This window comes from Takifugu rubripes, chromosome 5 (genome assembly GCF_901000725.2).
Source record: "Takifugu rubripes chromosome 5, fTakRub1.2, whole genome shotgun sequence".
Taxonomy (NCBI): domain Eukaryota; kingdom Metazoa; phylum Chordata; class Actinopteri; order Tetraodontiformes; family Tetraodontidae; genus Takifugu; species Takifugu rubripes.
In genome coordinates, this window is record NC_042289.1 from 680,163 (window position 1) to 694,111 (window position 13,949).

The 13,949-nt window shown below is 37.6% G+C and overlaps 1 protein-coding gene across 6 annotated transcripts in view; it reads left to right on the plus strand.

The window, feature by feature from the left end:
- LOC105416408 (syntaxin-binding protein 4) overlaps positions 1 to 13,949 on the plus strand; it is a 46,951-nt gene that overhangs the window by 15,146 nt on the left and 17,856 nt on the right. For 4 of the 6 annotated variants that reach the window (XM_029836479.1, XM_029836481.1, XM_029836478.1 and 1 more), the window contains 4 exons: positions 6,017 to 6,090; positions 10,008 to 10,103; positions 12,623 to 12,692; positions 12,786 to 12,860. In XM_029836479.1, coding sequence (XP_029692339.1) covers positions 6,017 to 6,090; positions 10,008 to 10,103; positions 12,623 to 12,692; positions 12,786 to 12,860 — 315 coding nt within the window. Of the gene's footprint in view, positions 1 to 2,908; positions 2,967 to 3,308; positions 3,523 to 6,016; positions 6,091 to 10,007; positions 10,104 to 12,622; positions 12,693 to 12,785; positions 12,861 to 13,949 lie in introns of those variants that run through there. The other 2 variants (XM_029836483.1, XM_029836480.1) reach the window with 2 other exon arrangements.

Below are 13,949 nucleotides of genomic sequence, written 5' to 3' on the forward strand. Positions count from 1 at the left end.
TTGCCTCTAGCCTTCTTCTCCGTGAGGCAGTTTGCTCCTTCTGGCTCTTCATGTTGTTCTTCTTGTAGCCAAGCATCTGCAGGATTACTGTTGCCACTGCATACAGTGTCAGTGATGGTTGACAGTGTCACGTTCAAGTCCTCCAATAGAGACAGGTCTGGTACTTTGTTTTTTATATATATATATTTTAGAAAAGCAGCTTTTTATGCTTTTTTTAAATCCACTGGCTGATCAAAGTAAATGCAAGATACCCAAATCAAAAGCTTTTTGAAATATTCACCCACCTTAAACAAATTTTACGGGCTTCCATTTTAAAAAGCACACGCACACCTGAGCACTGATGTATGGATAGAGGAGTAAAGAAGGTGCTTGTGAATGGAAGGCTTAATATCCTTTGTGAGACAGTTGTGTCTTTGCACGTATGACCTTTTGTTCCACTGTGAAAACAAAACAGTGTCTACATTATATTGAATACTGTATGTAACTATTTTTTGTGTGACAGGAATTATAATATGTCAAATTTTTCCTAAGAAAATCTGCAGAAAATGGTTGTCTTTTTATAAGCTTAAGAACTATATGTTTTTTAGTACTGAGAGAGAGAAAGCACTTACATCAAGCACAATGGTGATTTTGTTGTGTGTGAATGCTGATACAGGTGGCTAAATCTCTTTAAAAAAGATTTCAAATTTAAATAATCAAATTTAATAAAAAGGTTCCAATTTATTTCTGTTTGAACAACTATGGATAAATCATATAATAGCAGTGATAAGATGTTGGTTGCCACAGCACTCAAGTATTTCTCTGAAATTGATTGTGGAGACTCCTGGATTAGGAAAGAGCCTGGACAGCTTTCAACTTCTTCTAATCTGAAACCCTAAGGAAACTTCTGAACACTTGGCTAGGTTAAAAGGCCTGCCTTCAGAAATGCTGCTTCTGAAGTTAGAAATCATGCTTTATTTCTTTTCATCAGGAAATTGAGGGAAAGTTATCTGAAATAGTTGATAAAACTAATGAAGATAATTAAAAAAAAACCCAATACAAAATATCCCCATAAAATTGTGGATACTGAAACTTACTGCAAACGCTTGATTAGAGTTGTCGATAGTAAGGGTGGCAAGTCTTATGGTTTAGTGGGCAATTACTTTTCCTCAAAAGGTGATAAAGTAGGTTTTTAGTTATCCGTCACCTGCAGTGATTGAAAAATATTTCAATTTTCAAATCCGGAATTTTACGTTTATTTTTGAAGAAATGTTTTATAATATGAAATGTCTAAGGTTGACAAATGGGAAAACCAAAACCAATTCTTGATCTCCTGACACCTGAATGTTTAGCATTTATGCATACACCCTCAAATGAGGACACACACAGGGCCTCTATAGGGTCTAAGAGGGAGAATACTTTTCCAAAAACCATGTTGACTTTGCATGTTCTCTGTCCACCTCTGGGTTTCATCCAGTTTCCTCACACAGTTCAGGAACATTCACATTAAGTTGTTGGGAGAGGCTTAACGGCTCTTCCGTGTGCCTGTGTCTGCGTGAGTAAAATGATTTGTGTCTTGAGATGGACTCGTATCCTGTCCTGCCTCTCTCCTGGTGTATGCTGTGATAACATCTATCAGCCTGTTGAGACATCGTTGTTTCTCAATTCAAAATTTGTAGGACTGCTCATTTGACCTGCAGTAGTTCATACTTGGATGTTGATACTTTGAGGCACACACTTTTTTTTGCCCTTGCTACTGCTCCTGCTGACAAATATGATATGCATTGTGGGATATCCAGCTGTCCCAAGTCCAGACCAGTCATGTCTGATGGATGCTTGATGAAAAGGGTAAAGCAAGTTGCTTTGAGGGAAATTTGGAGCATGCTTGGCAGATTGCAAACTTTGAACTGGAACTACAATTAAGAAACCATTGATGCTGTTTGGTACGAGCAACAGAATACAAGGCTGGAGAAGTTTGCATACTGAGAAACGGCCATTAAGAAGTAACCAATAAAAGAAAATGGACAGGTGAATAGAGAAAGAATGTATATCCTTTCCTGTAATCCCTCACCAGGGATGCTCCAAATTCAGTCAGGGTTCTCCATAAGTTAATGGTCAGTTGTTCTAAATGTATAAATACAGAATCCATGGTATAAGTATGAGTGCATCTGTGGTAAGCCTTTGAGTAGCCCTCTTAGTAAAGTCTATATTTAGCACATTGTACAATATGGATTTGCATGTATTATCCTTTTGTTATAATCTTATCATCCCATCATCAATTGGCACTCTTCAATAAGTCTGCCATCAACTTGGCAGCCACTGTTCACCACGGAGAGCCAAAGGTAACAACATGAATCCAATATCAAGGTGTTTACCAAAACTAGAAACATGTTCCAGAGGTTGAAGGTGCCTTTTGGGTTTGCCAGGTATGTTTCCAGCACTTTAAAATTGTTTTTCCCATATTGTCCTGGAATTGTGAGGCCATGTGTGTTGAGATGATGTGATTAGGTTGGCAGTCTTCTTTACCTTGTGTTCCTGTAATGTTTAAAACTGAAGTCAAAACTGGAGCCATGTCATTTCTCCCAAAAATTGACAGTTTATTTGAATGTTTGAATGTTACATGTTTTAAAAACATTACGTTTTACTTTTACCTGATCCTAGGCTTTGGATTTAAATCAATCAATCAAGTTGGGTTCTTTCAATCAACATGGCTGTTTAAATTAGATTATACTTGTGCTCTTACAGCAACTTCACACTTAGGTTTGAATTCAGCAACCACAATTTAGCTGGGATTTAAAATTGAGGGTTTCTTATATACAGCCTTGTGTCAGAGCAATATTCCCTTTATGGGCATCATGGAATCTTGGAGACCCATTGCGGACTGAGATTACTGTGCATTACGAGGAGAGTTTCAAGAACGAGACCAACTCGGGAATAAAGGACAGATTCATCTAATATCAAAGGTCTTGCGCTGCATGAGCTGTGAGGTATTTGTGCATTACTTTGTCAATCCTGATGTCTCATCTGACTTAGTGAGCTTTCAGAACCAAAAGAGTTGTTTTCAAAATTATCTATGAGTGTTTAAAGTTTCAAACAAAAAAAATAGAGCAAATGTATCTTAAAAAATAAAAATCAAGGATGTTTTAAAATATTCAGTAACTGCAGCGCTGGTTAGAACATAATAAGATAGGTATGGTCGGAAAGAGTAACGTAAAACCAGAAAAAAGACCTTTAACTGACGTTAAACGAGAATCAAACATTCACAAACCATTTATCAACCGGTGGTTTCAGTGTCATCCTTTTCCCCCCTAAAATTTTTATGTAAGAGATTAAGTGTACGAGTGAAGGTGGAGATGCATGGAGCCGACTGTCTGCTAGGTTTACTGGAATTAGAGCCCGAGTGTCTGCCGACGCACCAGCATGTGGCTGCTGGCCGACGGCTGAAGCTCCCGCCGTTTAACCATCCGTCCCTGCAGAGAAGCGGCTCAATGTCAACATGCCAACCTTTTCAGTCATGTACAGAGGAGCTGTCATCATTAGCAGGTAAAAATAAAATAAAATTGTCAATTAAATGGTGTTCATCTAGCCGAAGAGCGGGGGGTGACGGAATGCACTTTATGTAGTGTGGGACTGTCGTTCTGCCGCTGGACCGAGATATATAGCATAAATATTTACTATGCATAGCCTATCTAGTCATGTTTGTTTCAGAGCAAGTGGAATCCAGACAAATGTCCGCGGAACAACAGTGCCGTGGTTCATTGAGCTACGGTTGACGCGCGCTGCTCCGATTAACTGTCACGAAGGCGAATGTGGAATTGGACTTAAATGTTCAGCATTGTCTCTCAGCTGGCTGTTAGGGGAACACAAACTGTTGACGCGTTTGGAACATCTCGTACTGAGATCAACACATGTGTCTCCTGTCGGCCGCGCAAAATGCGCAGGGGGTGTTTGATGTAGGCATTTTGGCAATTCAAATATGGACTGTTGAGATTCGCGTTCTCTTTCTAAAACGAAAGTCAAACAATGTAAGATTAATCAAATACGATTAGACCTGTCATAAAAAGTTATCTATCTTGCCATTATAGATATCTTAGTAATTATTTAAAGCTGTAATAACAAGTGAACTCAGCCCAAACTAACGAGATAAGTTGCCATGCATCGTCCATCACTCCACGTTCCAAAGATATTTATCTGAACCAAACCAGTGGAATAGTAAAAATAACTAAGTCGACACCATCTGGTTCAGTGTAGTTACAACACATGGAGCTGCAAAGATGTGGGAGTCGGTTGATGTATTGTCTGTCTTGTCAAAGCATTAGTGACAGTTACAGTATTCAGTTATACATGTGATGTCAAGTAAAATACAATTTCCAAATGTCCTAAGCTTTCCTGATCAATGCTATCTGTGTTACAGTGTTGTAAAGAATTTTCTTGTAGTCAATTTTTATGAAGTCTCATTTTTCTACAACTGAAAAATGTAATGAAATGAAAAAAAGATTAGGTTCAGAATGTGTTATTGGAGTGAGATATTTACGAAGATCAGTGACGGAAACTAGCAGTGTTTAAAGTTTGCATATCTCTGTAAATCTCTGCATCTCTCTCTCTCTCTTTGTAACACACACACACGCACACACACACACAAACACACACACACACACACACACACACAGACACACAATCTCTTTGTTGTGAAGCCAGTTTAAGAATAGTTTAAAGAACTGGTGCTTGTACACATTTTGTTTAGCCTGAAAGTTCGAAGCAATGAAAGATCTTTTAAACTTTCAGCAACGGCAATGCAGTACATCTCAAAATCAGTAAAATAAAGAATAACACTGTTAATAAAATGACAGAAACCTTGTAAATTAACTATGTACCCTTTCTGCCATCTTAGTTTATGAACAGCGATTTCTCTTTCTGGCTCCGGTGTCATTTGAAGTTCCATGTCCATAATTAGCCTGTTGTCTCACCGACAGCAGTGGGAGTGTCAATCTGTTTTCTGAAGAATCCCCTCCTGCTTAAATATTGATAATCCTGCCTGTCTCTCTGGCTGCAACCAGAGAGGAAACTGTTGCTAAGCAGACAATGTACCATATTTCCAAAATAGGACCACAGCAAACCATACAAGTAGTAAGTGTGCACCAATTTATGATATGTATATATATATATATATATATCTTTTAATGATGGTCCATGTTTTAAGTTGCCAGTGGAGCCACTTGAATGGACTAATAAGCAAGAGAAACGAGACATTTTACTGGACTCTTTTTTAATTCTAAACAAATTTCTGCATGACTTTTATCCATGACTTTTAGCCATCATAGAAGGTTTCTGGATTGACTATAAAATAATAAAAAGCATATGTTCCTGTTGTGTTTTCAAGACATTACTGTATTACTCAGGATTTACCTGGTTAAAATTTGTTGAACCATTCAAACACTTCAGCAGAATTGTAAAGTAAAGGCATTTTTATGAAAATATTAATACTTAAAAAGCACTTTCAAACACAAAAATAATAAACCAACTTCAGACATGAAATCATTTTTTGTAGTATAAATATAATTAAGGCTATTAAACTGCATCATGCAGTGGTAATATTCTGTTGTTTGGACCTCTTAATTGCTCAGAATTAACTACACTGCTATGGAATTCATGATGACGTCCTCTGCTTTCTTACCCTCACACCAAAGTATGGGCTGTTTCCAAATTTAAACCAATTCTATGAAAAGATAAAACAATAGGACAGGAGCCTGCAGTATCTATGCTGTTATTCCACAGCATGAGACTAAATAATGGGATTATTAGCACTCCCATCATATGTCAGTAAAATATACTTTTTCTCTAGATTAAGTTTGGTAATCATAATAAGGAGGTGTAAATCCTCAGAAAAAGAAGACTGTGTCCCTTCTTTTTGAATTGATTGAAAATGTTTATGCCCAGGATGCAGCCTTCTTAACTCTGCAGTGATATTCATGCAACTGGCTGTTTGAGATCTTAATGCTTTTGTTGCATCTTCTGTCACTGTCTCCATCTTTAACAGGACACTAATGGGTCCATACGGAGTCGACCGAGCTGTTCATTCCCTGGAGTTCACGGACTGTGAGAATGGCCTGGGTAAGTCTTCCCTTACCTTTTCAGTATAGAAGACAGAGATCCTCCCGATAAAAAAGGCCCACTGCTCCTGTGCACCCAAAAACACTGAGCCCAACACTTTTTCTAGACTTGAAATCTGTAATAAAAGAAAATGAAATGAGATAACAAGATACCAACCTGTGATAGTATAACTAAATATAGCATTTATTCTTTCAATGTGGAGGATTATTTCAGGAAGTTATTTGCAAATACGATTGTTTAAGGTTAAATTGAAGTCAGAAAGCAAGAGACAGAGAGAAAAAGAGACATGCACATCTCCTCATGGAGCAGCAGCCAAACAAATCCAAGTGAGTCCAATTAAAGCTCTTCTTGAGCAACAATTTTTGTCCACTTCCTGCTGAAGCTGCTCTGCTCTTACTACTGACTAGTGCTTCATCTAACAGAGTTTTGTACTGAAGTGTTACGTGTTCCTATTCATATTCCTATTATTTGTTACTACTTGCATACCTGTTTGTGCTTGTATCCACTTGCTATCCTGAATTGCTACCTGTGTTACTGTCCTCGCCCTATATGCATTTCAACTTAAAATGTTTAAGTCAGTGCTTTCTTAGCAATGTCCACCTCTTTAAATAAAGGTTTGATAATGGTGGTGATGATGATAATGACTATTTTAAGAGAGACAAAACACACCAAAACAAAAAAAACCTATCCTACAAAAAAGAAAATAGTGTCAGCTTGATATACGCTTCAATAATAAATGAAATAGTCTAATTACGCACTCTCTAGTTTTACATTTCAGATTCTTTAAAACTTAAATCTATTGTCTGAAATAGACCCTATGTATATGATATATGAAGACATGATGCATATGGCCAATTTTGTCTAGTGTACATTTTTGTTGATTATGAAACTATAGAGGTTTCATTTTAAAACACTTCCACATTGCTCATCTGCAGAATGAAAGTGTTGAGAACGATATCTGTATGCAGTCCAGGTTTCATGTTCAGCTCAAGCAACAACATCGTGTTTTTTGGCCTGCCCATCCTCTGCTTTGTCACTCACCGGAATAATTTAAATCCTCTTTTTTTTGTTTTTTTGTTTTTTTGTTTTAACTGCACACTAGGTATACTGGTGCTTGCCTGGGAGGGGAAGTAGGTCATGGAGCAAAGCCCTAACCCACTTAACTCGGCTTGATTAAGAATGCAGCGAGCTTCTGTTGTTTTTATTTACATGCTTGACTTCAGTGTCACAACTTTGTCCACACTAGTAAAAAAAAAGATACACTATACTTATCAAAAAACTGTGTATTTTTGGTTTTGGAATTAACATTGATTGCATTCAGTCATTTTAAATCACCTCAGAAAGCTTCCGGCATTAAGACCAGCGTCTTGCACGATACTGTAGCTCTTTGAAATCAGGGACTGAATATGAAACACACTCTAAAGCGCTTTGGGTAAGAGAGCCTAAGAAATGCAGTCTATTTACCATGAGAAGAGAAAGATGTCAGCATGAATCTGCTATAGCTGAAAGGTTTGGACTGGATTTAAACATTTCATTTTCAGCTTTTCCCTCCAGCTCTGAAACTAAAGCTGAGGCAGAATGTGCAAGAAATCGCTAAATTACAGTAGCCATAAATGTGGATGCAGTAATTTTGCACAGTCCATACATTTGGCAGCCTCAATGTAATTATTTTTATATTTACATGCAATTAACAGGAGTTGTAGACATGCTATGGTTTTTCAGACCAGTTGGAAGCAGTTGGGGAGACTGAATGTATTAAAATATTGTTCTAAAAGCAATCAGGGAGCTTCTGCCACTCATATCCTGTGTTGAAGACAATTGAGGATATATGATTGCAATATGTGAGCTTTTTGCAAGCTTTTTATTTTTTAAACAAAGTTTACAGGTAGGGGTTGGTTAAGATTGGGGCCGTTTTAAATTCAAATGGAAAATCAGTGTCTAAATTAAGTATCTTTTGAAGTTTCGAGCCTACACAGCATGCTACAAAGCTATAACCTTTTAAGCTAAAACACCTCAATATTCCAAGATTAACTGTATCATAATTTAGTGGAATCTAATTTGTGTTGAAGTACATTACTGATACATTTTCATGTATTTAAATAGATTTGTGTGTCATCCAGCTGATAAAAAACCCCACAAGACGGTGAAAAATTAATCAATTAATGTATTAAATGTAGTAAAGTTATTAAAGGTATTGTGTGAGGAGAGGTGCAGAAACGGTGTGTGTATGTGTGCGTGCATGTATGTGTGTGCACCGTACATACATCCACAGTCCTAAATACAGAACACAGGTGAGAAGCAAAGCAGCTTATAGTCATCCAACTTGAGCACGTGCACATGTTCATACTAGACCGATATATAAAGCCTAAAGACCACTTTGCTGTGCATCTGAGCTGCTGCAGCAGATACAGTGTGTGTTGTGTCGCACTATAATAAACGCTCAATCTGTCCCACGCTGAGGACAGCCCCTGCTAATCTGCGTAACAGCTGAGAGCTGCACCTCCTCTGCTGTAGTCAACATCTCAGTCACACTCAATATTGCCTGAGTGGGCTTTAAAGTTGTGTATTTTTTGCTTCTCTGATGTCCAGAAACGACACTGACATGTTCAGCCATTGTGTTCTTTATGAGGTCCTTGTATCATACACCACCTTTACAAGGGAGTGTGTCTTGTCATCACATGCATTTTATGATCTTTGTCAGGTCTTAAAAGTATTTTAAAATTTAATCCTTTGGAAACAAACATGCCTTCAAGGCTTCGTGTGCCGGAATAATGATTTGGGAAAACAAAAAGCTGAGCAGGGGGAGTACGACTTTATAGTTGCTCCAGCTGCATTAGAATGATGTTTTTCTTATCTGATGATGGGCTGGGGGAGGAGAGGGCTTTGAGGCTGAACAACAGAAGAAGAGTGTTTTCCTCTGCAGAAGCTTCAAATAGGAGGGAGCACTGAGCTTCTCTAACGAGCCATAATTAACACGCGGCTCTTTACTCCCAACTTAGTTAGTGCTACATTCAGGCTGCGTTTTGTTTTGCGTCAGAGCTCATTGCAATGCCTGAAAAAGCCTGACCAATAATGGGCATTTCTACGGATGTAGGTACAATTTATCTTTTATCTATTTCAAATGAGCTAGTTATTAAAAATGGTAATATTTGCTTTTGAATTTATTTCTTTGTAGATGACTGAAACATTCAAGACATCTCAGTTGTCCTGTCTTAATCGCTCTTAAACCACAAAATAATTGCTTGAATACATTACAGTCAGGGCAGTGTGAAGACCACTTCTCCAGCGGCCCTCTTGTCTGTAGTTTCTTTGGAGCACCTTGGAGTGCAGTCCAGTGACACACATAATGTCACAGAAATGCAGCTGGGAATTTGGCTAAAATGTAACTCTTAAATGTAACAGCATTTTTAATTTAAATAAGCAATCCTTGGATGTTTTTAAACAGATATTGTACTCTCCGAATCTACTTGTCTCCCTGGTGACGGGACCTTTATGTAACATTAAACACAAACAAAAAGGGTATAATCACTAAAGCACTTTTTTCATTGGGAACCACTAAAAAAACATTGCATTTCTGACAGCAGTGGTCGGTGTTGTTAGATGACCTTCCTCATATTCCTGTGAGGTCACATGCTGTAAAATCCCATCTGGACCAAGTTATTATTATTCATTTATGTATATTAATTAGCATTTGTCCCTCTTGAACCTTTCCATATTTTTTGCAGCGGAAGCTGAGTTGAATGATCTAAAACGTTTGTAGCGATCGAGTCCTTGTTAAATCATAGCTTGAGCTCTCCTCTGTTGGCTTTAGGAAACTCTATCAGAATATTGTGGTCTTCTATTAAATTCACATTCTGTCTTTATATTCTGTTGTTTTTTATTAATGAAGAAATACAATTTTAAAATCCACTCAACAGGTATCAAAGTAATTGGAGGTGTAAAGGAGCTCACTGGAGAAGAGTTTGGTGTCTATGTGAAACGGATTTTACCGGGTGGCCTTGCTTCAAGTGATGGTGAGTACTCTAATGCAACTAAAGTTTTAGTTTTGAGAAGATAAAAACTTGAGTCCTTTGAGTCACTACAAAACATGTTGAAAAGTCAAATCAAAGTCAAATCTTTACCACATCTCAAATGTATGCTCCCCACCTCCCACCAAATGTCTCAAGATTTTTTTTCCCCTTTTTCTGAAACATGAAGAAAATTTCTTAATGTGCCCTGAACAGGAAAGTTGGCATAAACCTTCCCAGGTTATCACGCCATGTTTTCAGATAAAAAGTGTTTGCTGTAATGGATGTTTCTTTTGTTTGCTCCTGATTTCTTTGCTCAAAGATACTAGTCAACTTTCTTTTGCAAGTCAGGAAGGAAGAAAAACCAAAAAGCTAAATTTGGCTTCAGATTTCACACTGTTTACATTAATTTAGGTAATTCTAGAATAACTTCAGAAATTTGTCAACTATTATAAGATTGCAATGAGCACATGTTTTGGTTATTTACTGTTTTTGTCTGCTGTCCCCGAAGTCTGAAGTTCCTACATTATATCCTTTATAGGGGCAAAGTTCAGATCCCTAAACAGTAACAGAAATAGTCAGTACCCACTGTATGGTGTTACTATTATATATTATGTGACTGGCTAAAAAAAATGGACTGCCAAGCGTACAAAAGTTAGTAAACTGCATGAGATTTATTTCTTATAACCCAGCATTATTCATCTTTAACTTGGGTATTTGAATTCTTGGATAAATCCTGCTACCTAATCTCAAATGCAAATGTAGGGGCTGCAGTCAGTAGATGTCAGATTTATAGAATTCTCTTTTTTATCCCCATTGTTTGATACAGCTGGTAAAATGAACATACACCAGGGAAAAGGATGGTTGGAGATTGTGTTGTATCAGTTCAGGGAATTGGATTCAGTTTCAGGAGATAGTAGAGATATGAAGAAGAATGTGCATGGGCAGGGTGATGGATGCAGTGGAAGATGGAGCTGAGGGTCTGAAGGGTACACACTGCATCATGTTTCAGTCTTACTGCTGAGTTTGAAAAAGAATATCTATCAATCCATCCATTTTCTGGTAACCACCAATCAGCACCCACAGAAAACCTACACAGACACTCCATGTGGAAATGCACCAAGCTCAAACTGGAATCCAGAACCGTCTAGCTGGGAGGCACTGCACTGCTGAATATACTGTATTGTGCATATGTACTGGTATAGTTTTTGCAGGAAGATTAATGCAGTTTATATTACCGCTAGGACTTTTTAAATTCAGTCTTTGTGGCTTGTGGATAGTTGCTCTGCAACAGGACCACAGGAGAGGAGCAGCATCAGCAAGATTACACTAAAAATCATACAGTATGTTGTGTAGCAGTAACCTTGAGTCGACACGGACAGGTCAGCACATTTTTAAAAAAAACCTTATCCTCTACTTCAAAAGCACATGCAAACCCTCTTTGTGTTTGATCAGACCTCCTATGTTGGTAATTTCATTAGATTTTTATTAGATCATATCAGACTGACACAAGCGGAAACTGCATCTTGTTTCCCTGCAGACTATTTTAATCTTTCATTATGAAAGAACTGAGATGATACTGACTCACTATCTAATATGTAAAATTTACCACTACTAGAATTTGTCTTTCAAGCTGTTTGTTCTTCTACGGGCTACTGCATATGTGTCAGTATTTATGAAAACATGTTACCCCAAACCCCTCCTAACACGTAACTTATCAATCTGAAAATGAAAAGTTCATTAATTATTATTTAAAGGTGTACTAAACCATAAAAAGAATGTGCATATCTATTTTACAGAGTGATGTGTAGGTTTGTGGAACTGCTATGTTCTGCTTTTCGCTCTCCTATTGCAGTGGTTTACGTCTTACATAGACTGTTGCCATGGTTACTTTTGCTGCACACCCAACCTGCATGGCATGTAGGTTATGATTAAAATAGAAGAAAAATGATGCATGAACATCCAACTTTAAGTTTATTTACAGAGCTGTCATATAAACTTAATTTGTGTCAAATGATTTTAAAAACCAGCATCAGTAGAGACAGCTTTGACTTTGATGTTTCTAATAGTTTGATAAGAAACTTCAAAAGCTGGTGTAAGATTGACCAGCAGAGGTTCATCTAAAGAAATCCCTTTTATTTAGAGTAGTAAATCTATATTGAGTCTTTTTTTGGTACACTTGTTTACAGATGCAGCACTTTGCCTGGTTTTGCCTGGTTGATAGATTTCATCAATAGTTTCTGTACATTATACTTTACGCCTTTTGTTAAGGTCTGGGCATACTACAGCACTTCTGATATACAGTATATATATATATATATATATATATATATATAAACATGGGATAGGATTTTTATGTAGATGAAATATGTTTTAATAGTTCTTATGTCATTCTTTCAATCTTTACCATAAACATCCATGTTATATGGATGATACTACATGGTAATCCATTCCTTGTCTTCATCTTTGGTGTTTATAGGAGTTATTTTTTTGCAGCTAAATTAAGTTCATCCCTGTCATTTCAGGAAACCTTATGCCAGGGGACCAGATTTTAGAGGTGAATGGGGACAGTCTCATCGGAGTCACAAGTGAAAGGTACTGTAATTACTAATGCTAAACATTGCTTTTTAAACCCATTATAAGCCTTGTCAATTGTAACGTATTTGTTTTAATGTATTTTATTCGCAGGGCTGTTGATGTTTTAAGAGCAGCGTCGGCGACTAATCACATGCGTCTTCTCATAGCGAGAGACGAGGAGGCAAAGTAGGTTTAATAGCTTCTTATTCTTTACTCTCCCTATTCTTCAAATAGTACATTTTTAACCAGGAGTCCAATTTGATTCCTGCTCAAGAGAAAATCATTGGTTTTTAAAGAACAACAATGCATCACAGGGCTCATGGTTGTCTAGATATATAAACATATTTAGATGTGGATACCGCAGACGTCGATATAATTACAGTTGTGTCACTCAGAGCAGTAGTTGTTGGCATTAGTCTTTAACCAGCTTTATAATCTGCCCACATCCATTGGGTGAACACAAGGTCAGTGCCAGCTGTCAGCAGTGCAGTCCTCATCTTCTCCTTAAATCCACTTCAGATGTCATCCTTAATTGTAAGTTGACAGAAACCTAATGGTGGATTTGCATTTTTAAATGAGCAATGTTGTTGCATCAAGACATGACAGAACTGATATCCCCCAAATATTTGTGCTCTTCCTGCCAGTCTGGGACAGACGGAGTTCACACCTCAGCACTTATTCCTTATAAAATATGTGCTGAAAATAAGAATTTATTGGCAGTAATAGCTCTCAGAGTCAGAGTCCTGACTTATTGTCAAATCCTATGTTTAAAAAGCTGTACGACTAAGGGGTAAACATTAAACATATATCGGGTGTAGTGCAGTGTGGAGGTGATAAATGCTTCTTTGTAATGGCAACTTCTCACAGAATGCTGTAAGCGCTGAGGAATACTTGTCTTTGTGCTGCCCTGCATGCAGAGGAACGACAGAGCTTAACCTAGGGCAGCGCTCCTGACGAGATGAGCCTTGTGTGTTAATCTGTGCCCCGAGCTCTAACTATGCCATGCAGAGCCTGAGGGGAGGAGAGGAGGACCGCAGGAAGGAGCAGAGATTATGCCCGTCTGTGCACCCACCCCCACAACATCCCTGATTCCCTTTACTTCTGTCAAATCAAATCAAAACTAGCTTAGCACTAGCTGTATGCTCACCAGCTGTGAGAGCCTTGATTAAAGAAAAACCAAATCATGTTTTTACAAACCAAAGCTTGCCAAATTTCCACAATTCCATCCTTATTCATATAATAATAAGTACAACTGTGCAAACTACAAAATATAAA